This window comes from Ursus arctos, unplaced genomic scaffold (assembly GCF_023065955.2).
Source record: "Ursus arctos isolate Adak ecotype North America unplaced genomic scaffold, UrsArc2.0 scaffold_2, whole genome shotgun sequence".
NCBI classification, from domain to species: domain Eukaryota; kingdom Metazoa; phylum Chordata; class Mammalia; order Carnivora; family Ursidae; genus Ursus; species Ursus arctos.
In genome coordinates this window covers 99561924-99588624 of record NW_026622874.1, presented here as the reverse complement: position 1 = coordinate 99588624, position 26701 = coordinate 99561924, and the positions used below count along the sequence as shown (strand labels likewise).

Genomic DNA, 26701 nt, shown 5'->3' with positions numbered 1-26701 from the left:
GACAGCGAGGGCAGCAGGAAGAAGGGTCTGGTAAGCAAAGGGGGAAACAGCAGTAAATAAAGAATAAGACACGAAATGTTTAATTTGCTGCCATTTATATACCATATAAATTTTACATGCTGTATATTTACAGTGGGGCAAGTGCTTTTTTAATCTTTAAAAAAACAAAGATCAAACTTTAGACATCTCTGAACAACACAAACTGTATAAACCATACAGATTATTCAGATACAAACTGTATTAAATACAGTTTTCCCCACTCCATCTCCTGATGCAGGACCAGTGAATTATAAGTGTATCACAGTTTGATAGCATATCCATATTAAAAATAAAATCACAGTATGATTTTGTCTGTAACTAGAAACTTTAAGGGACCAAGCTGACAACTCAGACTCCAATATCATAGTCAAGACAAGAGACACTGTATAAAAAAGTGTTAAGTAATAAAAACATACTGTAGGCTTTACAAATAATGTTTGGATTATACATTCATAATGTAAATACTCATCATAACTGGTAAATTGATTGGAATAGTTCCACAAAGTTCAAAAACAGAACTTGTCTATAAAATACATTTTCAAATCTTGAATACAACTAAAGTATGAAGCAAATTAGTTTCTAGTATCAGACATTACAGAAAACAGACTTCTCTCTAGTTGAGAGCTCGTGAATCTTTAAATAAGTCTTTAAATTAAATATACACACTGTCAGTTTGTACTTTTAATAATTCCATGGCTTCCCGGCTGGTCTTGCACCGGATGTCTAACTTGGAGGAGCTTTCCATGGAATGCGAGCGGTCCACCTGAGTCTGATTAAGCAGCATTTGAGATGTTCCAGTCCAGGGCGTCACTGTCCGTGGGATTTATATACACGGTGTTTTACAATGGTCAGCAGTTGTAGAAAGTGTTCGTCCATTTGGAATAAGGGTAATTAAGAAAAGGTAAAAACTAAAAAAAAGTTCTCCATGGTAAAATCTGTACAGTATTTACTAAAGAAGCACCACGCAGATTTGAACAGAGTTATTTTCTATATTTATAATTTAAGCTGGGTTGGGGATGGCTTCTGTTGAACACGTTGAATCTGAAAGACAAGAGGCAGCAAGCAGCAGGCGTTAGTACCTCCCGAGGCAGGAGCGCGGGGGCCGCGGGGCTGGGGGGCCCCAGGCAGGGCCTGGCCGTCCCTAACACCGCCAACTCATTCGTGCGCTTCCTCTCAGCACAGTTCCGCCAGGTCTTTGGGGGAAGCTCTTCTTCCTTAAACCGGGCACTCGGCCTTCCGGAAGGGCCGGGAAGGAAGGGGCTGCCCGGCGGCCGTGCGGAGGGAGCCACCTGCTGGGCGCGGGCCGCCCTCGCAGCCCCGGCCGCCGCTAATCGGCTCAATCCTTCAATTCCCTTTCGCTAGAGAGTCTGAGTCTAATTCCTTACTTAGGCTTAGGTCTCTTCCTTAAGACACTTCGAGAAAGCAGGTTAGTTAGCTGCACGTTAATCTTCCGTAGACAATTCGGGGAAATCCGTGTCAAATCCCCCCTGCTGCCTACACGTCCCACACCGGACACAAGTCCCTTCAGGAGCAAGATGGCACACTGCCCTGTCTACCTCAGCAAATGCGGGCCACAAGCATGAAGGACTAGCTCCCGGGGCCACCGGATCCAATTCCAGTAGTCACCGGACACCGCCACAGCTGGCATGTCACAGGTACCCGCACCTCATTCCAATCGTGCCGAGTCCTTGTGTCGGAAATCGGGGTGATCTCCAGGTCTGCACGTGGACTCAGTGCTCCTGGCCGGGACGTCAGGCGTGGGGCACACAAGCCCGTTTCCCCGGCGCGGGGACCCGTGGCGGTGTGTGGGAACGGGGCCGCCGGGGCTCCGCTCCTGGGCCAGGTGGCTAGGTCTGGGTGGAGGAAGGGGCTTCTCCTTCCGAGTCCGCCCTGGCCCTGGCGCCCTCAGCTTTCCCTCACTTTCTCACAAGAAGGGGAGGAGGGGGGGAGCAGGGGGGCGCCGCCCGAAGGAAGGGACACCACGTCCCCGAGCCAGAACCGAGGACAGGGGTCTGAGCACAGCTCCAGCGCTTGACCTGGGGGTCAGAGGAGTCAGCCACCCTCGCGGGGAGCCCCCTGCACCTGCTCCCCGCAGCACCGCCTGTCTCCCCGAGGCCCCAAACTCCATCTGTGCCCCTCGGTGCGTCTACAAACAAGTATGAAACATACAGAGGAAAACTGCTTACCATAACTAGTGAATTTTTTGTTTTGAGGCCAAGTTTTCAATCACCTAGAAAGCAAAGAATCAGGAAAGAGATTTTAATGATGGTTTTGCAGAATTTTTTGTGCCTGTGCTGTGCATGTACACTGAGCGATTACACTTAGAACCCGTTCTCGGCTGGGGGCTCGCTGCCTGAAATCCGACCGCAAAGGATGAGCCAGGGGACCCTGCCATGTGGCTCTCCCTCCACGTGTCTTACTGAAAACAAAACTTGATACAATGCCTGCGAAGCAGCGAAAGCCGTACCCGCGGGGATGCTTCGCTCTCAGCCCATGAGACCGCTCGGCATTTTAACAGCAGGACAGAACAGAGCTCAGGCCAAAGAAACGGAAGTGAGAGTTTCATGCCGTCGGAGGACAGGCGTCTGAGAGGTGACTAGTCAAGGTCTCAGCAATAGGGGACACGTGGCAGGCAGGCAAAGGGCTACAGCATCCGCATCCAGAAGACTGAGATGCTTGGCATGCAAGCCCAAGCAGGTGGTCCCTGTCCTTCAGGACAGGAGGGGACAGGCACACGGGTTCCTGTCTGCTCTCCTCGGAAGCGCCGGCGCCACACCGGCCATCGGGTGCAACCGGATAGGACAGAAACGGCCACCACGCGACACAAAGCCTGACCGCAGCCCCTAGAGACACGTGCCTGGGCCCCCAGATGCCAACTACCGAGGTTCACACTCAGCCTGCTTTCCCTCCAGAGCCATCTCTGTGGGGAAGCTGCCCTCCACTGTGCGCCGGCGGCCTCGGAGTGTGGTCCTTCCAAGACCTGCGGCCGGGTGGGGAAGATTCTGGCAACAAAGCAGAATCCCCTCAGGGGCCGCCTACTACTTCCTCCCAAGCACCAAGCAGAGGTAGAAGGGACTGGATCCTCACCAAGCCAACCCCTTCCCCAAACCACCAAAATGCTCAGGGGAAACCAATCTGAAGATTCACATAATTAATCTCTCTAAAACACCCAGAGCAGACAACAGCCCAGCGTCACTTGCCAGCCACGGCCACTCTTCTCCTCTGCCCCGTGCCACCCAGGCCCCCCACGGCTCGGCACGCTGCACGGCCCCTCCCGCTGGGACAGTGCCTCCCTCTCAGTGTCTGCTTCTCTAATGCCAACACTCAGGGCCCGTCTGTCCCTCCTCCGTCCACAGCCACACCGACAGCGGCCACTGGACAGACTGGTCTGCCCCCAAAACGCACAACATCTCACCCAAGTTCACAACACAGTCAAGAACCAAAGGGCCTCTGGACAACCCAGAAGCCGCATCAGAGTCATAAAAGCGCACCTCAGGCGTTGGGGCAGGGCTGGGCGAGCTTCTCGTGCAAAAGGCCAGAGGACAACCACGTTCCACTCTGGGGCCGGTTGGGCTCTTGGCAAGACTCGCCAGGGCAGCGCGGCGCCGTGGAACCAAGCAGGCTGGGCTCGCCCCGAGCACATTCCGGACACGGCTGCGTCGCACGTGCAATGACATCTCCTTTGGACTTCGCCAGCCATTTAAAACCCATAAAGCCTTTCTTCACCGGCAGGCCCCACGCAGCACAGCTGACAAGCCCTCTGCCCCTCCCAGGCCCACGGTCCGGGTCACCGACATGAAGCAGAACGCCGAGAGGGGCTGCTGTAAGTGCAGTCCGAGCAGAAAGGGCTATGAAAGCACATCGGAAGATAGCGGTGCAAAGTGGGTAGGAATCCAAGCCGCCCCGCCCCCCCCCCCTCCCGTCCAAAGCCTGGAGGGATTCGCTCAGCAAGAGCCAGGGCCCCGCAACACAGGCGCCTGCAAGGCCTCGGCTCTGCCAGGGGCCAACAGCTGACGTGCCGCAAGCTGAGTTTCAGGTTATACTCCGAATGCTAGAGGTTTAAAGACTCAGGAGGGAAAGAACACACTGTGAAAACATTTCTGGCAGAAATGGCTTAAGAACAAAAGCCCTGGGGGCGCCTGGGTGGCGCAGTCGTTAAGCGTCTGCCTTCGGCTCAGGGCGGGATCCCAGCGTTCTGGGATCGAGCCCCACATCAGGCTCCTCCGCTAGGAGCCTGCTTCTTCCTCTCCCACTCCCCCTGCTGTGTTCCCTCTCTCACTGGCTGTCTCTCTCTGTCAAATAAATAAATAAAATCTTTAAAAAAAAAAAAAAAGAACAAAAGCCCTGGTCCTTCATGAGACACACATACACGCACAGCCCCAGACTACAGAGATCTGGCTACAGTGGCTCTGCTGAGCCCAGTCCTGTGTCACCGAGGCTTCCCACACACACTAAGGGGTCAGTCCCGCAGCTCCACACTGTGCAGCTGAGCCCCGCGCTCCGAGGGGGAGCCAGGGTGCAGCAGCCGGGGCACACGGCTCCCGCTGGAGCGCACACCCTTTTATGCCATTCCCCTGTGTTAACAAGAAATCGTTGCTATACTCTTAATTCCAAGTATCCCCTCTTACCCTGGCCACACTCAGACAGAGGACACCTGTCATCCCTGCTTCCCATCCTTAAGTGTTTTCTCTTCTCACGGAAGGGCCCAACACCTTCCAGAGGCAGGCCATCGGTGAGGGGGAAGGCGCCGTCCGTTCTCCGGAAACGGTCAACAGTCTCACGGCTGGCGGCCTTGGGTAGGTGCGGTTCTGAGTCCTTAGCAAAGTCCTCGGATTTCCTGGAGTGCCTCTTCTTTTTCTTTTTCTTTTTTTTGTGTCTGTGGAGGTCAGCATCAGAGCATGCTACTGAAAGATCGGAATCCTGCTGATGCCTGCGGAGGAATAAGCCAGAACTCAAACCACCAAAAAACCCAACTCGTCTCTGAGAGGCCCGGTCCTCGGCTTTCAGCCCCACCACGCAGACACTCGGCACGCACGCAGCGCTGAGGGTCCCATCTAAGTACAGATGAGAGGCTCTGCGCACCGTGCGGAGCGTCTGGGTCCAGGGGAGGAGGTCCCCCACGTGGACCCCACCCACCACTCCCTGAGCGCCGCTCGGGGGCGATGGCCACAAGCCCAGAGGAAGGATCTCGCTACCTTTCCCCAAAACGAGTGGCCGAGGGACCAAATGCTTTCGCCAGGAGACTCAGGCACACGGAAGGGAAGGAGGGTTTCCCTCGGGTAACCGTGTCTGTGTCCCTACGGCTCTTGGTAACCTCTCCCCAGGGTTTCCATCTCAAGAGACGTCAGATATCATACATCTCGTCATGGAAAAGTCATTTTCAAGACCATCGATCTCCACCCAATTTAGCTTTTTAGAAATACAAACTTCCCCACTAGATTTCAAACTGGGAAACGGAGCCAGAAAACAGACAAGGCCGAGGCAATGAGTGGCCATCTCGGACCTGTGCTGTTGTCGGGCCAGCCAACAGCAGAGGGACGGTGGCCTCCCTGTGCCTGCCTGCCTAGCGGTCCCTGAGGTGCAAGAAAACACAAACAGGTATGACAACATAACTACATCTGACGAGTGAGAGTATGCACACCAGTGACGCGGTCCAAGGCTCCCAAGTTCCTGGTACAGACCGTGGCACACTTACTCCCACGGATCCTAGAGCTCGGACCAAAAACGGCATCGTCATTTTGAAAAGGGAGGTCCCGGAGGCACTTTGCAATGCCGTGAAGTAAACTACAGCATCAGCACGAAGCTGGGGCTCCGGAATCTACCGTGCAGGAAGCTCACGCCCCGCAGCGGGCCACGGGAATCCAGCCGCCACCACCGGAGCCAGCGCCGCGCGTGGGGCCGGGCCGGGTTCCCGTGGACGCAACCGGAACCGGGCCTCTCCCGCCGCCGCGCGGGCGGCCTCACCCTCACCTGGAATCTCGGCCTCGGTGTTTGTCTTTGGATTTCTTTTTCTTCTTTGATTTTTTGTGCTTCTTCACTTTAGGCTCTTCCAAGGGATCCTTCTGGAAGCCCCTCCAGGCCTTCTTCTCGACGTGACCGTCGCTGTTCTCCACACTGTCGTACCTCCGTTTCCGGGACTTGGCATTCTCGTGTTCGTGAAACCGATCGGCGAGGTTACAATTGGTGTCTTCGGCTACAAGTGCAATTTTCTCATGGGGGTACTTCTCGGGGTACGGGAGGAGGGCGTGGGGCGGGCCCGCCCGGGGGCTGCCGAAGTGGTGCCGGTCCTTCCCCTTGGCGACGGGCTCGTAGCCCTTCCTGCCTCTGTAGTAGTCCTTGTAGGGCCGGCCGCCGTACGGGCCCGCCTTGGCGTACTCGCGGGGGCCGTGGAAGGGCTTCCACTCGCGCGCCTCCCTGGCCGCGTACGGGGCGTACCTGTCGTGGTAATACCTGCATTTGTCCCACCGCAGTCTGTCCGGGTAGTGCTTCTCCCGGCCCCAGGAGTGCTCGCTTTCGGAGTGGTGGTACCTGCCCCACTCCCGGTCGGCCGCGCCTCTGCTGCGGGAGTGGTGGCGGCCGTACCTGCCCAGGGAGCGGTGCTCGCCGGGGCTGAGCCTCTGGCTGGGACAGGGGTGGGGCTGGCCCCCGTCGCAGTGCTGCGTCCTGTAGCGCTCCTGCCCGGCCCGCTCCCGCACGGACGAGTGCCGCTTTCGGTGGTAGTGTTCCGCGGGCTGGCTCCCGCTCTCCCGCGCGCGTTCTCCGCTGGAGGAACGCTCTCTTCGGTTGCGATAATGTCCTCGATCAACTTTTCTGAGGATACTGATTTTTTCCTTAACTGGAGAATGATCTGGAACTTTTTGTCCAGCCTTATTTTCTTCACATTTCTCCCCGTTACTTTGCTCGGGGCCCCCTTCTGAATGGTTTTCCGGGATCTTGTCTACTGGAGGAGAGGGCGAGTCCTCGGCAGCCGCGCCTGGGCCCCGAGGAGGGTCCTCCAAGTCCGTGCACGTGTCTCGACTGATGTAGACCAAGAGCTCGTGCTCGCAGGCACCCTCGGAATGTACCAGGGGACTTGGGCTGGAACTCCCCGCAGTCTCCACTGCGGCCGAGGCCCGTGGGCTCTCTGTTAACGCCCCCGATACGGCCTGGGGTGGTCTGCTCTGGTCATCCATTAAATCCCCGGGGCCACACAGTTTGGGGAGTGGATCGGCCCCCATGGTATTTTTAGTGCTGTTGCAAAGAGTGTTGGCGCTGGGCAAAGACTCCTCGGGTTTTGCTAAAATGTTTTCGGAGACTTCTTCTTTGGTAGATTTGACGCTGGGGTCTAAGGGGGGCAAAGCCTTCTTTAACTTGCTGCTAAGGCTCGTGAGGGTCTCCAGCTTCTCATGGGACTCGGGAGAGGGACTGCCGGCCTCCAGCTCTGCGCCGGGGTCCCCCGCAGGACCTTCCTCTGTTCCAGGCGCACTGCAGCCCCATCAAAACAAAGAAATCAACACATCAATCACGGGCTTTGAGCACTTTCTGGCTTACAGGGACAAAAACTTCACAACATTCCTTTACTAAATAATCTATGCCTTTAACATATCTGGCTGGAGCCCAATGCTGGGCTTATCATTTTTGGAAACTTCAAATGTCCTCTTTCCCTCATTAAATAAAAACATGAAATTCTCTATCAGGCTTATCTACTACCCCATTTTTCCACTACAATAATCCTGCAGTTCTAGGCTCATTCTGTTTTCAGAGATACTTCTAATAACCAGAATAGTTCAACTGAATAGCCAGAAAAGTCAAATTGGCGACCGGAGGCTCTAACTTTTCCTCTGTGTTTCCCCCAAGCCTCCGAGGGCGAGTCACTGTCTCCAAACAGAGCCAACAGCTCCTTGGAGCTTATGAACTGGAGGAACCAGTGAGGGTTCAGAAAACCTTCCTGGAGGACATGACCTCTGTCCGCCCCTGCCTGCTACAGAGCTCTCGAGGAATGCTCGAGGTTACTGAAAGCTGCCAGCAAACAATAGCAACCCTCCAGGGGCCCCACTCTCTAGTGGGAAAATACCTGGGGGAGAGGGCACAGATGAGGTCAGGACAGACAAGGTGCCTCGAGCACAGCCGTGAGAGTCTTGAGCCAGCACGTAAGAGCAACACCCACTGGGTTACAAAACATGCGTGATTCTGTTTATACAACCGTCTACGGTAATCCTCACGCACACGACATCTGAGGACAAACTAAGCTAGACTAGCAAAGGAACAAAAGGAAAGTCATTACAAAGTGCCTGAGGGTTCGCACGGTCCCCTCCTGAAGGTAAACGGGAAAGGAGTGCTCTTCCCATACAGACTCCACTCCGTTTTAATCATTAAACCTTCCTGACCACTGTTCAGGAAGGGCGGCCCCCCGGCCAGGGGCCGCTCTGAAATGTGGGGTGCATTCTGGGAGCCCCACGAGCACAAGCGGGCAGGGGGACAAAGCAGGCAGTGGCATGGAGGGAGTAAGCATTCCACTTCCCACACCCTGACATCCACGTGGGCGAACACCCCAGCTATGAGATCATTGGCAGTTTTCATGGACGTGACATTTTCTAGGAACACAACTACTGTGCAAAACCAGAGATGACCAGAATGTCACCAAAAGTTGCCCCCCAAGAGGACATCACACCCTGATGGTGAAATGTGTGCGTGGAACTGTGCTTCGGACACCAGGCCACGTCCCACATGGCGAGGCTCAGAGCGAACCCGCACGGAGTGTCGTGCAGGAGCGCGGGCCCGCTGGATGTGTGCAAACCCAAACGCCACCGCCTGGTACACCCCATCTTTCACTCCCATTATAGGACACTCAGGAAACGTACCCATTTAAAAAAGCAAAACAAAGCATTCAGTGTGGAGACAGATTGTCTTATCTATGAATGCAATTTCAGGATTCTAGAAGGAGAACAAAATATTGGCAACTTGATGGAATCAAGAAGCCCTCACATGTTTGTCCCTGGAAGGCTAGGTGTCAGATTCGGAAACGTTCCGTAGCGTCCCTAAGCCAGAGAGATGCGGCTGGGCAGGAGAACAAAGTGTTAGCTTAAGGACATCGTTTTCATGGAAAAAAAGACAATTTTTCCAATTTTTTCTTTCCTTTCCTAAGAGACACTTAACAAATTCTCTAGATCATGAATCGAATCATTCCACGATTCCAAAGGTTCACGATGAGACGTGCGCAGGGTTAAAGCCGCGGCGCAGGCGCGGTCTCCTCTCCTGTCATCGTCTTACCTGGTTTCTTCTGTCGAGCCTTTCACCTTGCTGCTGAGTTTGAAGGTCTCTAAGATTTTGTCTTCTGGGAGGGGCGGCAGAGGAGCAGGCATCAACTACAACAAAAAACAAAGCTCTTTCAACTCTCGCTACCGCCGGGCACCTCCTGTCTCCAGCTGTGAACGGCTGCCCGTGAGAGCCAAAGCCGAGCCCGCCCGCCGGGGCCGCCCCAACACACTCACCTTCCCGGGCAGACCGTTGGCCTTAGAAAAGGGATTTTCTGAGTGTAGAGCAGGGGGGACTTGGCAACTGGCACCGTCACAAGACAGACCGTTTTCCTTCAGGTCACTATCTGTACTATCAGCACCATTTAGAGCAAGAGGCTCTCGAAGCTCGAGCAGAGAGGACTCGTCATCTTCTGCATCCTGCACAGAAGAGTTCGAGCTCTCGATCGTACCGAGACCGTTCTCCTTGCCCAGGCCCTTCGCCTCCTCGTCAGACTCCTCGGACGACTCGGCGCCGTAGGGCACCAGGACGCTGGGGCTCAGCTTGGACTTGCCGTTCATCACGGGCTTAGAGCAGGACTCGCTCGGAGTCATCTGCTTTGTGACTTTACTGGAAACTGCTGTCGTAGGTGCACTCGAGGTAGACTGTATTGCAGAAGAATTGGTAACGGTAGAAGAGGGAACAGGCTTGGTGGGGTTCTCCAAAGAACCGCTGTGAAGGTTAGGCTGGGACTGGCCTTGACGAACAGGTAACTTGTTGTGAATACTGATCGTGATTTTTTGTTTCTTGGGATGTTCTGGAATCACCGAGGGCCTGTTAACGGACCAGTTCTGAACAGAAGTCGAAGCATTAACAGAACCAGCCCGGCTGACACTGGAATTTCCACTAGGACTTGACATGGAACTGCTTGGTGCTTCTTTCAATGGTCCGGTCCCATTTAAGTGAGGTGGGTTCTGGAAGAAAGAAGACCCCAGCTGGTGAGAGCCCCAGGAATGGTCACAGAGAACCCACTCTGGCTGGGGGCCCTTCCCACTTTGCTCATCTTTTTCTTTTTTGGAATATCCAGTTTCCCACACCTAGAAACACGTCCTCCTCTTGTCCACTCCTGACCACCATAAACCTCCGGGTCTGTGTTTTCTGTTAAGTGATCAACAACTATTTCTGTCTGAGAACCACCTCCACCCAAATCCTTTCTGCTCCAATCTGACAGAAATGAACAGGCCCCTTTGGGCACAGAGTCCCGTATGTGTTCCTGGCTGGGTGTCCTGGAAGCCGCTGCTGTACAGGCAGAAGTGCCAGCGAGCAGGCACGGCCACTGGCCGAGGGGCCAGGGAAATGGGTGGCATGGGCAGTCACAGAGAGCGGCTCTGGGCGCCGTCCCCCCTCCACGTCCCCTCTGAATCCTACTCATGAGCTGTCCTGCCCCAGACCCCACCTAGGCTGCTCTCTCCTAGAGGGGCAAACTAGTGGCCGTGGGTGAGATCCCATTCAAGAGGGGTTCTGCGTGGCCTTCACGGAGTTTTCTTAAATACTGGAAGTAGTTGCTATCTTAACACTGGAAGGTTTCACAGGAAGGAAAACAAAAAACCTCGGAAAAAAATCAGTATCAGCCACCCCCCACCCCCGACACAGGGCACGTGCTCTCCAGCGGGCCAGAGTCCTGATGTCACTATTAAGCAGAGCCCAGTGCAGGAGCCCATTACCTGCCCAGCTCCCAGAAGCATTTGCTTTGTGACTACAGCTAGAACCCAAACACTGTCCAATGTCCATAAAAACCAGCACATGACTAGACCATCTGCTGATTCAAAACAAAGCACACTCAAACGGAAAGGCTGTTACAACACTATGGTACGGGGGCGGGGTGCTTCCACACGCGGATAGGTTGTCCATAAGCACTGCTTAGGCCAGCCGATGTCCAGCCTTCCCTCCTGAAGACCTGTGTGTCACATGACCCAGGCATCCCACCAATTCTTCTGGAGAGGCCACCAGGGGGTGCGTCTGACCCGCTGGATGGCAGACAGGAGACACCACACTCCTGAAAAGGCTACATGGACACACTGAAACTATGCTTTTTGTGAGTCACTTTCCTATTTCTAGCATTCATCAAGAGTCCACAAATATTTAGTCCACTCTGAACGGAAGTCCAAAGCGAGAGCTAAAATCTCTGGTGTTTAGGGGCGCCTGGGTGGCTCAGTCGGTTGAGTATCTGCCCTCCCCTCAGGTCATGATTGCGGGGTCCTGGCATCGAGTCCTGTGTTGGGCTCCCTGCTCAGCAGAGAGCCTGCTTCTCCCTCTGCCTCTGCCCCTGCTCGTGCGTTCTCTCTCTCTCTCGCTCGTTCTGTCTCTCAAATAAATAAAATGTTAAGAAAATAAATAGAACAAAATAAAATCTCTGGCGTTTAGATATACCTACACCCAGACTTTCTTCTTGTTCATTACACTCACACTCTGAGATCTTCTGTATATTTGAAATATTTTACAATTAATGGCTTGAATAAACTTTTTTGACAAGAAATTCAGTCATACGAGGACACGGCGGCTACCGCAGTGTTAACCGGAGGCTTCGAACAATACCCAAGTTACCACAGAGATTACATCCAACCTCTGGAATGTTACCTTTATCATGTGAGAGGGGAGCTGTGGTCCGATAAACCCTGACGCAGCCTGTTTGTTGTTGACAACGCGCTGGCTGATCACGGGTCGGGGCGAGGACTGGCCGGGACTGTGAGTGGAATGAGTGATTTCACCTCCATTTTTCACATCGTGGGACCTGGGACAGAGAGTGACAGCGCTTAGGGCTTCATAGGGCATGTCCTTAGGAGAGATTCATTTGTAGCCCCTCAGGGAACAGACCGGGAAGCCGCAGTGCTCAGAGCTACGCATGGGATCCCCTCCGAGTCCAGGTCAGTGGCAGGTGCTCTGACGGGGAGGTAATCGTGCAAGTGGAATTGGATTGTGTGTCTCCGAGATGCCACCACCTGAAAGCAATTCTTCTTTTCTGTTTATATTCTTCTCATTATAAGTATATGCCGTTACAGGAAGTCTGTGTCCAGAAGTTAGAAACACTAGCACCGTGCCTCGTCTCACCCATGAAAGGCATCTACTATTCAGGTTTACTGGACTATCCTCCAGGCTTTGGCCTGTACTGGTTTTTTCAATACCAGTGTGAGAGATTTCAAGCTGCTTTTTCTCCATGTACACACACAGCACTTTCTCGTATCATTTAGGAAAAAGAAAAGCATCATAAAAATCAGTTTAACAGCTGCATAATAGTCCAACACATGGATATGCTACAATTTACACGCTCACTCTGCTAATATTGGAAATTTTAGGATGTTCTTAATTTTCAGCTACTATAAATGAACACCTTGGAGCACACATCAGACTTTTTCTAAGACCACACATTTTGAGAAATGGAATTAGCGAGTGGGAGTACACAGCAGCAACAGGACAGAAGCGAGCCGGTGGTGACCCAGGCCTGGCCCAGGAAGTGACCCGTGCTCCGTGGTTGAGAGGTGACCACACCCAGGTCCTCAGAGGCCCCTTTCTGAGGCCTCCACGCACTGCCTCCCCGGCCCCCAGGCGCCCGCCGTGCGCTGCCAGCAGCAGCCTGCTCTCCTCCGCCATCAACTTGCCAAGGAGCCGGAAGCTAAGTCCAACCCCTAATCCACACCCACAAACTACCTCCCTTGCTCTGCTGGCACCAGTTAGCTGCTGTTCCAAAAATAAGTGATGAGATGAAGACAGATGACATAACAGAAAATGTGAAAATCGGATGATACCTGATATAAAAGAGAACATAAGCTTGTTGACTGAGCACCGATCTAATATCACTGGTGGACACGATGGAGTCATTCATCTGATACCAGAGGCCATTGCTAGCCTGCAAAAGAGAAACGAGATACAATTAGACAAAGAGGGACACCAGTAAAGAGAAATGTAAGGAAAAGGGGCTTTCATATTTTCACTGCAGAAGTGCCTCCCTGCCCCCCAAGAGCACCAGCTCTCCCTGAGGGGCCGCGTCAAACACAGCACGACCCGCACGGCTTACTTTGATGTAGCAGAAGTAGTGGCCGGCGTGGCAGTTAAAGCCGGTGTGCACGAGCACCGCGTACAGGACATAGATGATCGGTTCTCCGTTCGGCTGAGACATGTATGGTCGAATATCAAGGTATTCAGGGTACTTCACATCCTAAACAGAAATGCAAGAGGATCAGGGAATGTCACCGCTGAAGGCCCAGATCGTTCCGCATATCCCAGTGGAGACCCGCACAAAGGGCTCTGTACCCTCAGATGTTCCGGCAGAAACCTAACACGCTGATCAGACACGACCAGCCTGGAGCCGCCCGAGCCCACACGTACTCAGTGCGCCCCCACTGTACTCCTGCTGTCCCGGAAGCACACAAGGCTCTGCATTAAGTGAGCCCCCTGAATCGGCCACGGGACGCGGTGGGACGCGACTTCCGGACTCCGGTCTCAGTTTTACTACTTTGGGAAGGGATTCCTTAGCTCTCTTGCATGCTACTGATTTCTGATACTTCCGATCTTCAGAAAGTGGAAAGAAAACATGAAAATTCAGTGTGCTACCCTCAGAAAACCTGAAAAAACAGGAAAATCAACTCTGACAAAAGACTGTGAGATCCAGCAGGGGCATCCCCTTTGGATTTCAAACACCAGCTCTCCCTCTATCTCCCCACTTTCCTTGACCACGAAGCCCAAGCGCAGCTCACAGTTTCCAGTTTTATCATCAGACAATCTGACCAGCTAAGGGACAGAGAAGCTACCCTCACGAGTGCACAGACAAACTACCGCTAGCTCAATGCTCTGACATTGTTTCCCCGCTAAGTGCTCGAAGAACTTAGGAAATCAGGTAACAAGCTGTTCAATTAGGTCGTTTATAACCCCTGATAGTCACGGACGCATAAGCCTTGAGAGAGACAACATAAAAAGGTGATTAATATTATCTACATACCTTAGCAATTTTTCCACCAGTAAAATTTGCAAAACGTTTCAGAGAAAGTGTAAGAACATTAGAGGATCTGTGTATAGTGAACCTCTTTGAAGCTGGAACCATCTTTTTACACCTTGAAATAAACAGAAACAAAGGATTAAGATGATTTTTATACACACACACACACACACACACACACACCAGTGTATATATATTCTCAACCAACAGTGAAAACACTAAAATCTACGACGGGGAGATTGCTCAATTAGCATGAACGGAAAAAGGAAGCTAGGACAGTTTCCGAGAAGCCAGAGTCATTGATAATTTTAAAATTAGGTTAATACAGACTTCTCTCAATTTGAAACAAATTGAACACTCGTGGAGCTTAGAACAGGAGAAGTGCCTGTGGTTGTGGGGAGCTCTTCCCCCCCAAGACAGGAGTATTTGGTAACGATCACCCATAGTACCTGATTCTAAAACGAAAATCTATTAAAACATGTGAAACAGGACTTTCTTCAAATAGAGGCTCTCTCGACTTCACAGGGAAACAGCAATGAATCATCAACACTAGAGGTTTCCAGCAGATACCACCCCGAATCCCGGGTGAGAACCGATGAGAGAGCGAGAGCCTTAACTGCTCTGGGAGAAGGCGAGCCCCACTCTGTCGCCGCCTCTCCTATCAAGGAGTCCATGAAAACGCTGCTCACCACAGACGCGTCACCCGGGCCCTGCAAGGTGCAGCAGCTACTGTGGACCGCCCCCCACAAACCTTCCCAGTCACGGGGCACCGAGCCTCCCCAGGGCAAAGGTACACGTCTCTCAAGGGTGTAAACCCATAGACACCGAGCGCTCCAGCCCCAAGAGCACAGAGACCCAGTGTCCTCCCAGACAGCACAGAAGCTGACAGGGGTCTCGCGGGGGGGGGGGGGGGGGGGCGTTCCTGAGACACCCCCATCCCTGCTGCCACACCCTCGTACTTGCTGCACTTGTAAGAGTTTTCCCCGTCGAGCTGCTCTGGCTTCACAAACTGCTCCAATGCCTTGTTCACACTCTGAGCGGCCTGGGAAAAGAAGAACAGCGTCAGCACCACGGGACCTCTCACTGCCACTTGACGACTCAAAGGTCTAAAAGCCAATGTGAATTTTGATGTAGAAAGAAATTTCTCTTTTATTATGATGTTGACTTTTATACATGTACCCATCCAATTACTTTCCCCTCGTTAAAAACTGTGCGGGTCAAAGTGAACGCCATGTAAGGAGGCTGCTCACTGCGGCATTATTCAATAGAACGTAGAACTAGAAACAAACCAGACACGCAGCGGCGAGGAAGCGGGGTGTGCCTGGCGGTGCCCGCGCTCAGGGGGCCACCACACGACTGCCGAGGCGCGTGCGCACAGAGAGGCCCCCCCCCCCCCCAGCAGAGGTGCGTGAAGGTGGCAAGTGGCCAAAGAGGCCTAAGGTGTAATCCATTTCCAAAAGCAGTAAATAAGAGGTTCTGGAACAGTTTGTATCAAACTGTTAAGGATTCATCCTGAGGGATAGGACCCTGAACACATCTGCAAGTTCCTCATTTCTATCCTATGCATGTATTACATTTGAAATCGGAAAAATAAAAGCTTAACAAAAAAATAGGAGCTTAGAAAATGCAACAAATAATAAACAGTTTATAAACAATGACAATCATCTAAATTGGGCTAATGCAGGCATCAACTTCTGGTTTTATCAGAATCTATCAAATGAAAAGTCAAAGGGCAGGAAAAAGTCTGTATGCTCCCTGCTACAAATCTTACATTATCCCCTCTCAATACGGTCTCGGCCTATGAACGGTTTCAATTCATATTCTCTAAAAAGTGTAGTCTAAGTTATAAATGAACTACAGATAAAGTTACACAAAGTCTGACTGTCTTTTTCTAACCTCGCCACCACAACTAGCAAACGTACCTTTATCTCCAACGTTATATCGAGATATGGATCGAACGTATCTGAGACACCTTTGCAATTTAAACACTTGACTGAAATGAAAATAAAATGCAAAGAATAAGCAAAGTGTAATCCTTATGGCAATACCAACTATGGAAATGACAGAACACAAAAATATTATTTTAAAATAAAAATACATTTTTCAGATTGGGCAAAAATGTTAATACTACACACAGTATGAGCCAGTGTCATGCATGAAGCCCACATATGCTGTTGGTTGGAATGTAAACTGGTATAACCTCTTGGAAGGATGATCCCCAGTATCAGAATTCAAAACACACGTACCCTTTAATGCAGAAGTTCTAATACTAAGAACTCATCCTACCTAGACACTTTTACATGAACACAAAGGCACTGTATAAGAATGTTCCATGAATGACTAATGGTAATAACAACACCGAAGAATTAGAAACAACCTCAGTATCCATTGTTAGGGGACTCAAATAAATGGAATTCTACTTCAGCCGTGAAAGACCGTGTTAGCTACATGTACCGAAATGTAAAAAGATTTCTCACGTTAAGAGAAAAAGGAAAGAGATCCATCTAACCCACTCCCAATCTGCTCGTGCATAGGAAAGTACTGAAAGGCTATACTCCAAACTGGACAGGGGCTGCCTCTGAGGGGGGAAGGGAGACTCACATCGCTAACCCTTTCCTACTGCACTTTTTTAACCACATGCATGTACCTCTTTATCGACCTTGAATAAAACTTTACCTCTAGATCTTAGGTATCCTCCAAATATCTGACAAACGAGGGTGGTAGCCTGGGTGTGTCTGTCCAATCTGAAAAACAAACAGTGATCTGAGACAAGAATTCTACAATAATTAGATGCTGTGACTGAATTTTACAAGCATGGGCATCTATAAAAGAACAAGAATTCAAATAGGAAGCCACGAAATAAAAAGACCTCAGTATGCATGGCAGCCAGAGAGTCGTCTTGCCTGGACCAGAACACAGTGAGGGTTTGGGGGAGGCAGAGATAGGACAGTACTGAGAAGGGACTTGACACTGAGGCAGGAATGTGGCCCGGAGCAGCAGCAAGGCTGTGACACTGGGTGTGTGGACCGGCTGGTGAAGGCACGGAGCACAGAGCGTTCTCTGCTGCTCTGGGGTCCGTTATCCAAGCAAGAAAAGCCCAGTCAAAGCAGTGACAGTGACAGCGGGAGTGGAACAGGAGATCTACCAGGTGTGTTCGGGCAATGCAAGTGGGTCAGGATTTGGTATCTAGTTGTACTTTCAATCTTCCTCTTGAGTCTGCATTTAGATTTTAAGGAAGAAACTGCAGGAATTGGTAACTGACCAGACTAAGAAAAGTGCAGGGTGCACACACACAGATTTCAGAGGCTGAAGAGGAGCAGAAAAAATGCTGGGCACAACTGGAAAGGCAAAGTGGTTAGTTTTAGATCTGCAAAGGGATGCTGATACTCAGAAACTGAGTAATGGCAAAACCAATCCCCAATTCCTGACATCTGTCATTCAGTCCACATTGTTCTAGTGAGCACACCCTGATTAATTTTTCAATCATTTTAAAATGATGAAAATCACTTGAGGAAGAGGCAGTGCAAAGTCAAAGTGAAGCAAACACAGAGCTCTGTGCATTCATCGTAAAAGGCGAAACTGAGCTCCAGTAAGCCAGCGATGCCAAGGGAAGGAGTGGCCGCCGCCTTGCTGTACTCACTTATTGCTGCCGTTCAAGCACGCTTTTTGCATAGCATCAACAGTGTACTGAAGGAATTCGTGGGCATCTTCTTGGTTTCCAAAGCGGAAGTGCCTAGCTATACCTGTGAAATTTAAGCACAGACCAAGCTTTATCCTCACATAGGATACGCCCCGGCTGTATCCCCCAGACGTTCTAGCTAATGACCACCTGTTAGAAAACACCTGCTAATTATTTTATGAGCACACGGCACTAACACACACTACCCTGAGAACAGCGAGGACCACGCCCTTTAGACCCTTACAAGGGCACACGGGTTAGAGCTCCTGAGAGCCCGGAGACTGCAGGTCTGCCGCAAGTTAATAAGACTATACTTGAATAAATTCAATTTCAGCTGTATTGTCTCAAAAATTTGTTCAAAACGTTGTTTGTTTGAAACGTGATGTTAGCACACACAATCTTAAATTCAGTGCTAGATCTCCCTAAGAGAATCCACAGCAAACATAACTCGAACCCATCTCGGTTCTGCCTCAACAACCCACAGAACACACTGTGTGCTCAGCGTCTCTACAGCCCGGTTTCTAACGGACTAAATGGCTGCAAGACAAAATGACATAATAAACAAGAGCACAGACAACGTCACAATAAAACATGAACAGAGCAATTTCTATACACGAACATATAGAAATATATATTAGCTCGAGTCATATGAAATTGCCAGTATTCTGCCAGTTCTGCCTACGAAAATGGCAATCTCATGATCCTGCCACGTGTGTGGGGGTTACATGAGCTCATGGATATGTGTGCACACCAACAGCAATGACCTTTTCCTAAAGTCTAGGTTTAAAAATAATGAATCATTCCTTATATATACAAAATTAAACAAACATAATTTCCCCTGGCTAAAATTCTGCCAGGATCCAACACTGTTTAAAAAATGTTTGCGTTGTCTCCTCTGGTCTGTTAATACTGCCGAGGGCCAATAGAACACCTCTTAATCTTCGGCAGCTTTTTAGGCAAAAGGATTATAGATTGTCACTGTATAATTATCCACCCCTATAATTACCCCGCTAGATTCCAGATTAACAGTTAGGGTTTCTTTTTTATTTGCAGGCATTTTTTTCCTTCTAACTCAGTTAATTAAGATGATGTAAAAGTTTATAACAAAAACACATGGAAAGTGCATTAAAACATTTCACGTACCCTATCAGGGTCATTATAATGCAAAAGAAAATTTTCAAGTCATTGAAAGATTAAATAGAAAAAGTGAAATTTATCCACAAATTTGCTGTTATGAGCTTAAATGTTGCTTTAAGAGTATAATTAGCTTTAGTTTGGTAATTCCTGATGCTACACATAGCATAATACTCATTCACTGAATTAAAATCCAATTTAAAACTATTTAAAGAAACCTGTGGGACAATATAATGGTATAACTCAGCATAGTAATCCAAATATCTGGGGGAAAAATCATTATAAAACTTATCAATGATTTTATTAACAAAGTGAGTTTTAAAATTTTTAAATTTGTGGGGTGCCTGGGTGGCTCAGTCAGTTGAACGTCTGACCCTTGATCTCAGCCCAGGTCTTAATCTCACAGTTGTGAGTTTGAGCCCCCACGCTGGGCTCCATGTTGGGCTCCATGTTGGGCTCCACGCTGGGCTCCACGCTGGGCGTGGAGCCTACTTAAAAAAAAATTAATTTGCTTATATTAAACTTAATACCTTATTACACTGTCATCTTTTGAGGTTTCAAAGTGTGTTTCTATACTAAATGTTTTGCTAAAGATTTGTTATTAATTAAAGCCACGTATGATAAAACACGTTTGTTTTCTACAATACACCAGGAGCTCATCTCTTACCAGTTAGTCCATTAAGACCAATTACCTAATAAATACTAACAGAAACTACTACAGATGATACTTACGCCGCATCTCATTAATGACAAACATCGGCTTAATAACATCCCCAGGATTACTGAGTGCCTGGGTGATATGTGCTTGCATTGTACACATCATACAAAATCCTTCTGCATGACCTGAAAGATAAGACCATAATCCTCCAAATTAGCAAAATATGACTCCATACAGACATCACAGAATATTTTAAATCAGGGGCACACGCCTGAACTGAAGTAACAACAGGCTACTGGGTGTCACACCTTGAGCTACGTACTTTCATTCTTTTTCATTTATTCTCCAATAGACCCAAGTGATAAGTATATACTGGCTCAATTTTACAAGAGAAGAAACTGAGGCTCAGAGAGGTAAAATTTTGGCCAATGTCAAATAATTATTAAGTTTAAGACAAATATTGAACTCAAATATTTTCTTCATATTCAAAGCCTGTGCTCTTAACTACTCTTTATACTGGAAAAAAAAAATGTTTTCTCTTACACTAGCATTTGTCTCAAACAGTAAAAAAATGTCACCATACAAGAGGCTGAAAGCCTCTCCATATATATTCTGGTCTTGTTGGCCACACACAGGGGTCTCTGTTTCATACTCTTTTCCTTTTCTTCTTCCTTTTTACAACTTTAAAAAATGTGAAAAACATTCTTAGCTCATGACTAACTGGTTCTACTGGTATCCTGTGAGCAGAGGCCACAAATGCCACTAAACATCCTACAAGAAGCCCAGGCCAGCCCCCACAGCAAAGCATTATCTGGTTCTAAACATCAATAGTGCTGAGATTGAGAAACTCTGCCTTAAACTAAAGGCTGCTCAGAACCTGCCTAACACAAAGCTTTAAAAGCCTTAAAAGGTTCAAAACCATTTCCAATTGACATAACTGTGTCCCAGAGTGAAGCTCAAAAATATTTATAGGAACAAAAGAAAACCCTCCAGCACCACAAAACATAAAGTTCTTTTTTTTTAATATTTTTTTAAAGATTTTATTTATTTATTCGACAGAGACAGAGACAGCCAGCAAGAGAGGGGACACAAGCAGGGGAGTGGGAGAGGAAGAAGCAGGCTCATAGTGGAGGAGCCTGATGTGGGGCTCAATCCCATAACGCCGGGATCACGCCCTGAGCCCAAGGCAGACGCCAACCTCTGTGCCACCCAGGCGCCCCCCAAAACATAAAGTTCTAATCAAAGACCACAAGGCAAAGATGCAGGAATGACCAATAACAAGGAGAACATAAACAGAAACAGATGGCACAAATATTAGAATCAAAAAACAATGACATTAAAAAAGACATTGTACATATAATCAACTACATGTCCAAGGAGTTAGAAAAGAAAAAGAGCATGTTAGGGATAGCCATGGAAACAGAGCCAAATGTATTTTACAGGTGAAAAGTAGAATCTCTGAGATGAAAAACACACCAGGCAAGATTAACGATAGATTAGACAAAAAGGGAGAAAAGATCAGTGAACTTGAAGACTTAGCAACAGAAATCATCCATAATGAATCATACACACACAGACTCAAAGCAACAACAACAACAAGCACATAAGCTTATCGGTGAGCAGCGGGACTCCTTCAAGTCAGTCCCTAAACAAACACGTAATTGGAGTCTGAAGGGACAGAACAAATATCTCAGGAAATAATGACTGTGTACAGAGAGCACAAGGGAGATTTTCAGAGTGATTCTACAGTTTTGTGTCCTGAGGAGGTGGTGGTTTGCATGAATCTATACCGGTGTTAAAATTCATCGAACTATGTACCAGAAAAGGTTAATAGTGCTCTAATTACAAAAATAAAAGTTTTAATGACTAGAAGCCACATAAATTTGAAACAGTACATTTACAGATCTAAGAACCTCAACAAATCCCAAACAGAAGACAAGAGACAAGTACACAAAGAACCACTCAGACTGCTGAGAACAGTGAGAAAGAGAGCATCATAAAAGCAGCCAGTAATAAAACTACATACATAGAAACAAAGGTAAAACTGACAACAGACTTCTTATCAGAAACAACACAAGACAGTGCAGCAACATCTTTTGGGTGTTAGAATAAAAATGTCAACACAGAGTTCTATACCCCATGGAAACACCTTTTGAAAACAAAAACGAAACTTTCACTTTGGGGAAGATGGAGCATAAGTTCCTTTCCCTATTCCTTCCATTAAGTACAAAAGCCCAGGACACTGTATATAAAGCAAACATAAGAAGGCTGTGAAAGAGAAAAAGATAAGCCAGCAACTCTGGAACCCAAGGAGTGACGACACTGTGGTGAGTTCTCTGGGTTTTCTTTGTGCTCATATAGTCCAGAGCCAAACAGGCCAGCAACCTGGAAACACCAACAAATAGAACAAATGAAACCCTGCTCTCTCTAGCCAAAAGACCAGGAAAAGGGAACTTGGCAAGACAGAAAACTTTTAGATAGAAATTCTCTACGCTGGCCACAAGCCTCAGAAAAACTATGACCCCCATGACCCCTAGGCCAACAAAGGCCAAGTGGGCAAGCTTCCATTTGCCAGTCTGTAATGAGGCATCCCAAGCCACCCGCTGGAGCAGTGTTAAAGAAGATGGATTAGCAGCTCTGACTTCCATCCATGCTGGGTGATAACAAACCACACCCCATCCCGCAGCAAAGATCAAGTCAGGAGCCTGGACTTCTACCCCACCCCCTGGTAGAAAAGAAGACTCCCTCCAATCCTCCACTGGGGTAGTTTCAGAATCAGGACTTTCACCATCATCCACTAATACAAAGCCACTGTGGTGTCAGTGGAGACCAGGTGGGGAGCAGGAATGAGGAGCCCCAACCCCCTGCCCCATCCTAGGAGTGTCAACGGAGACTGAGTAGGGAAGCTGGACTTCTACCTCAGCCTAATACTACTTCCTTTGCCGGAGTGGCACTACAGAAAGCCAGCTGAAACAATCATTAGATAATATCCACGTAAAATTTCTAACACAAAAATGTCCAGGTTTCAACTGAATCACTTATCATACCAAGAACCAAGAATTTCTCAACTGGGTGAAAAAAAAACAATAACAAGAGGCCAACACTGAGATGACAGAGATATTAGAATGACCTAACAAAGGATTTAAAGAAACCATGATAAAAATGGCTCAACAGATAGTTATGAACACAGCAGAAACAAACAAAAAATAGAGAGACTCAACAAAGAAATAGGAGATATAAGAACCAAATGGAAACTTTAGAAATGAAAAATACAATAATCAAAATAAGCTCAGTGCATAAGCCGGACAGAAGAATGGCGATTACAGAAGAAAGCAGCAGTAAACATGAAGACAGAACAATAGAAATCACGTACTCTGAACAGAGAGAAAAGAGACTAGGGGAAAAATGAACAGGGCATCAGGGACCTGTGGGACTCTAACAAAACATCTGGCACACATGTCATCAGACTCCCAGAAGGAAAGGAGAGACTAAGCTGGGCTGAAAAAGTATTATAAAAAATGAAGGCTGAAAATTTCCCAAATTCGGTGAAAGAGGTTTCTATAGATTCAAGGAGCTGAGCAAACCCCAAACAGGAAAAAAAGAAATCTATGCCAAAACACATCATAATTAAATGAAAACTAAAGAAAAAATCTTGAAAGCTGTGAAAGAAAAACAATACCTTACCTATAAATGTGTACGAAATAAACAAAAGAAAAATGTCACAAGATTTCAGATCAAAAACCATGGAGACCAGAGGAAGTGGCAAAACAATTTTCAAGGTCTGAAAGAAAAAGACCGTCAACCCAGAATCCGACGCACAGTGGAAACACTCTTCAGGAATGAAGGCAGATCAAGACATTCTCAGATGAAGCAAAACTAAGAAAATTTGTCACCAGTAGACATACCCGAAAAGAATGACTAAGGAAGTTCTCTCAACAAAAAGGAAATGATTTAAAAAAAAAAAAAGAAAGAAAGAAAAAGAAACCCTAGAACATCAAAAAGGAAGAAAAGGGGCACTGAGTGGCTCAGTCAGTTGAGTGTCAGACTCTTAGTTTTAGCAAGGGTTGTGATCTTGGGGTCGTGGGATTGAGCCCCATGTCAGGCTCCACACTCAGTGTGGAGTCTGCTCATCCCTCTCCCTCCCCCATCGCTTGCACTCTCTATAAAATAAGTAAATAAAATCTTTTAAGAAAAGAGACTTAAGTCCTGATGTGTCGATAAGCTTAAATGTAAATATTCTAAATATACCAATTAAAAAACCCAGATAAACAACGTAGATTGAAAAACATGACTCAACCACATGATATCTAGAAGAAACTCACTGCAGATGTAACAGAAGGATGGAAAAAGCTATGCCATGCAAACATTAATTCAAAGAAAGTAAAAATGGCTATATTAATAACAGATAAAGCAGACTTCAGAACAAAGAAAGCTACCAGAGACAATGACAGTATAAAAAATCCATCGCGTGCGCACTCTCTATACACACACACACACGTGTGTGTGTATATATGTGTGTGTGTGTGCGCACGCGCACACATAGCGATCCTAAATGTGTTTGTACCAAACAACAAAGCTGCAACATACATGAACCAAATTCTAAAAGAACTGAAAACAGACACAGAGAAATCCACAACTACAGCTGGAAACCTCAACATCCTTCTGTCAATAACTGAACAACTAGAAAATCGACAAGGATACAGAACTCAGCAATATCATCAGCCAATGGAATATGGCCAGTTTATAGAGCACTTCACACAACAGCGGAATACAAACTCATTTTAAGCGTTCATGGAACATACACCAAGATAGACCATATCCTGGCCCACAAAACAAACATCAAAAAATTTAAGAGACTTGAAATAATAAAAGCTGTTTTCTACCACACTGGAATCATACTAGAGATTAGAGAGAGAGAACAAGAAAAACAATAAAGACCAGGAAACTAAGTAACGTACTCTACATAAGCCACAGACCAAAGAATAAGTCTCAAGGGAAATTTAAAAATGCATTGAACTGAATGAAAATGAAAAGACAACATATCAAAAATGTGGAGACACAGCTAAAGAAGTGCTGAACGAGAAATTTATAGCAATTACCAATATTAGAAACAAGACCAAGGATAACAATACAGACCCTGCAGATACCAAAAATTCAATCTGTAATTCAAAAATTCACAAAAAGGAAATCTCCTGGCCAAGATAGTTTCACTGATAAATTCTACCAAACATTTAAATAAGAATTTACATCAATTCTACACAATCTCTTCAAAAATACAAAATAGGAGTTAATATAACCTAAATACATTTTATAAAACTAGTATTACCCTAATACCAAACAAAAATGGTATAAAACCAAAAAATTACAGACCAATATCTCTCATGGATATATAAAAACCCTTAATACTACAAATAAAATTCAACAAAACATAAAAATAATTACACATCAGAGGAGAAAAGAGAAGATGGCGGCCAAGTAGGAGGATCCCAGGCTCTCCTCGTTCCATGAATACAACAAGATAACTATCAAATCATCTTCAATATCCTAGAATTGATCTGAGGACTGGCAGAACAAACTCCACAACTGAAGGTAGAGAAGAGGCAAATGAAGAAGGCAGGAAGTGCAGAGATGCAGACTGGGAGAAAAAATGTGGCAACTGCACCGGGGAGGGAGCTGCATTCACAGAGAAGGGCGAGAGGCAAACTAGCACACAGGCCAGTGCACAGGGAGGATGAATCCCCATAGCAAGTGGCTTGGAAAGCAAAAGGGTCCAAATTTCATGAGTTCTTACAACCAGGGGGGCTTAAAGCCTGGAGTTTTAAAGCTCAGAGTGCTTGGCTCTGGTAGAGCTCAGAAGACATTGGTGCTGCTCTTGGAGAAAAAGCAGGGCAAACAGCCTGCAGACACACAGCATGGAAACAGCCATCTGAAGAGGGCCTGGGGCACACAGTGGGGAGGTTAGTTGCTCATCTTGAAGAATGTTCCAGAGAAACAGCGTTCACGGAGAGACCCCCTGAGAAACAAAGGAACTGGCCAGTGCCATTTCTCTCTCCCACCCTCAGCATAAACACAGAGCCACCTGAGGGAAACAGCACAGCACCGACACTACCTAACTTGCTTACACCAAGCTCCCCTGTGCTCTGGAAGAACCACCCTTTTCAGTCACACTTGTCTCAGTCCCAGTGCAGCAGGTCCCTCCCCAAGAAGACCGGCCCAAAACCCCTGCCAACACCTGTCTCCCCACCAGGGTGTTTTGCGAGGCCTTGATTCTGGGCAGCAGCAGTAAAGGGTCTCATTTTCCTAGCAGATCAGAGCACAGCTAGTTAAAAGTCGTCACATTCAAGCCAGGGACCAAATACTGCCCAACACAGGCAAAGAGAGCCTCTGCAGACAACTGGATGAAAAATAAAGTGGCCAAAATACAACAGCAGAGTGCACATAGCACACACTGGAGACATCCCAGAAGCACCAGGCCTTGAGGACCAGGAGACACTACGTTGCAGGGCACTACAGGACCTCTTCTTCATAAAGCCATCACCCTCTAGAACTGGGAGCCATAAGTGACTTTCCTAACACACAGAAACAGGCACAGAGACTTAGACAAAATGAGAAGACAGAGGAATTTGTCTCATATGAAAGAACAGGAAGGCTGTGGCCAGAGATCTAAGCAAAACAGTTATAAGTAACATGGCTGATGGAGAATTTAAAGCAATGATCATAAGGATACTCACTGGATTTGAGAAGAGTGGAGGACATCAGTGAGACCATTAACACAGACATAAGGAATAACATAGAGATAAAGGACTCAATAAATGAAATGAGAAAAGCGCTCGATGGGATCAAGAGCAGGCTGGAAGAAGCAGAAGAACAAACTAACGGCCTCGAAGATGGAGTAATGGGAAGTAATCAAGCTGAACAAAAGACAGAAAAAAGAATTATGCAAAACGAGAATAGACTTCGGGATCTCAGTTGACTCTATCAAACATAA

General features: G+C 47.9%; 1 protein-coding gene across 2 annotated transcripts in view; it reads right to left on the bottom strand.

Moving 5' to 3' along the window:
* Nucleotides 1-78: 78 nt before the first annotated feature.
* Nucleotides 79-26701, bottom strand: part of USP42 (ubiquitin specific peptidase 42) — a 47546-nt gene continuing 20923 nt past the window's right edge. The window contains exons 4-18 of one of the 2 annotated variants that reach the window (XM_026516286.4): nucleotides 19788-19898; nucleotides 17883-17985; nucleotides 16919-16986; nucleotides 16165-16235; nucleotides 15202-15284; nucleotides 14246-14357; nucleotides 13325-13465; nucleotides 13056-13156; nucleotides 11890-12043; nucleotides 9510-10226; nucleotides 9289-9383; nucleotides 6010-7503; nucleotides 4668-4969; nucleotides 2226-2269; nucleotides 79-1080 (exon numbers count right to left, since the gene is read on the bottom strand). In XM_026516286.4, coding sequence (XP_026372071.2) covers nucleotides 2262-2269; nucleotides 4668-4969; nucleotides 6010-7503; nucleotides 9289-9383; nucleotides 9510-10226; nucleotides 11890-12043; nucleotides 13056-13156; nucleotides 13325-13465; nucleotides 14246-14357; nucleotides 15202-15284; nucleotides 16165-16235; nucleotides 16919-16986; nucleotides 17883-17985; nucleotides 19788-19898 — 3560 coding nt within the window. In that variant the 3' untranslated portion in view covers nucleotides 79-1080; nucleotides 2226-2261. Of the gene's footprint in view, nucleotides 1081-2225; nucleotides 2270-4388; nucleotides 4970-6009; nucleotides 7504-9288; nucleotides 9384-9509; nucleotides 10227-11889; nucleotides 12044-13055; nucleotides 13157-13324; nucleotides 13466-14245; nucleotides 14358-15201; nucleotides 15285-16164; nucleotides 16236-16918; nucleotides 16987-17882; nucleotides 17986-19787; nucleotides 19899-26701 lie in introns of those variants that run through there. The other variant, XM_044390313.3, reaches the window with a different exon arrangement.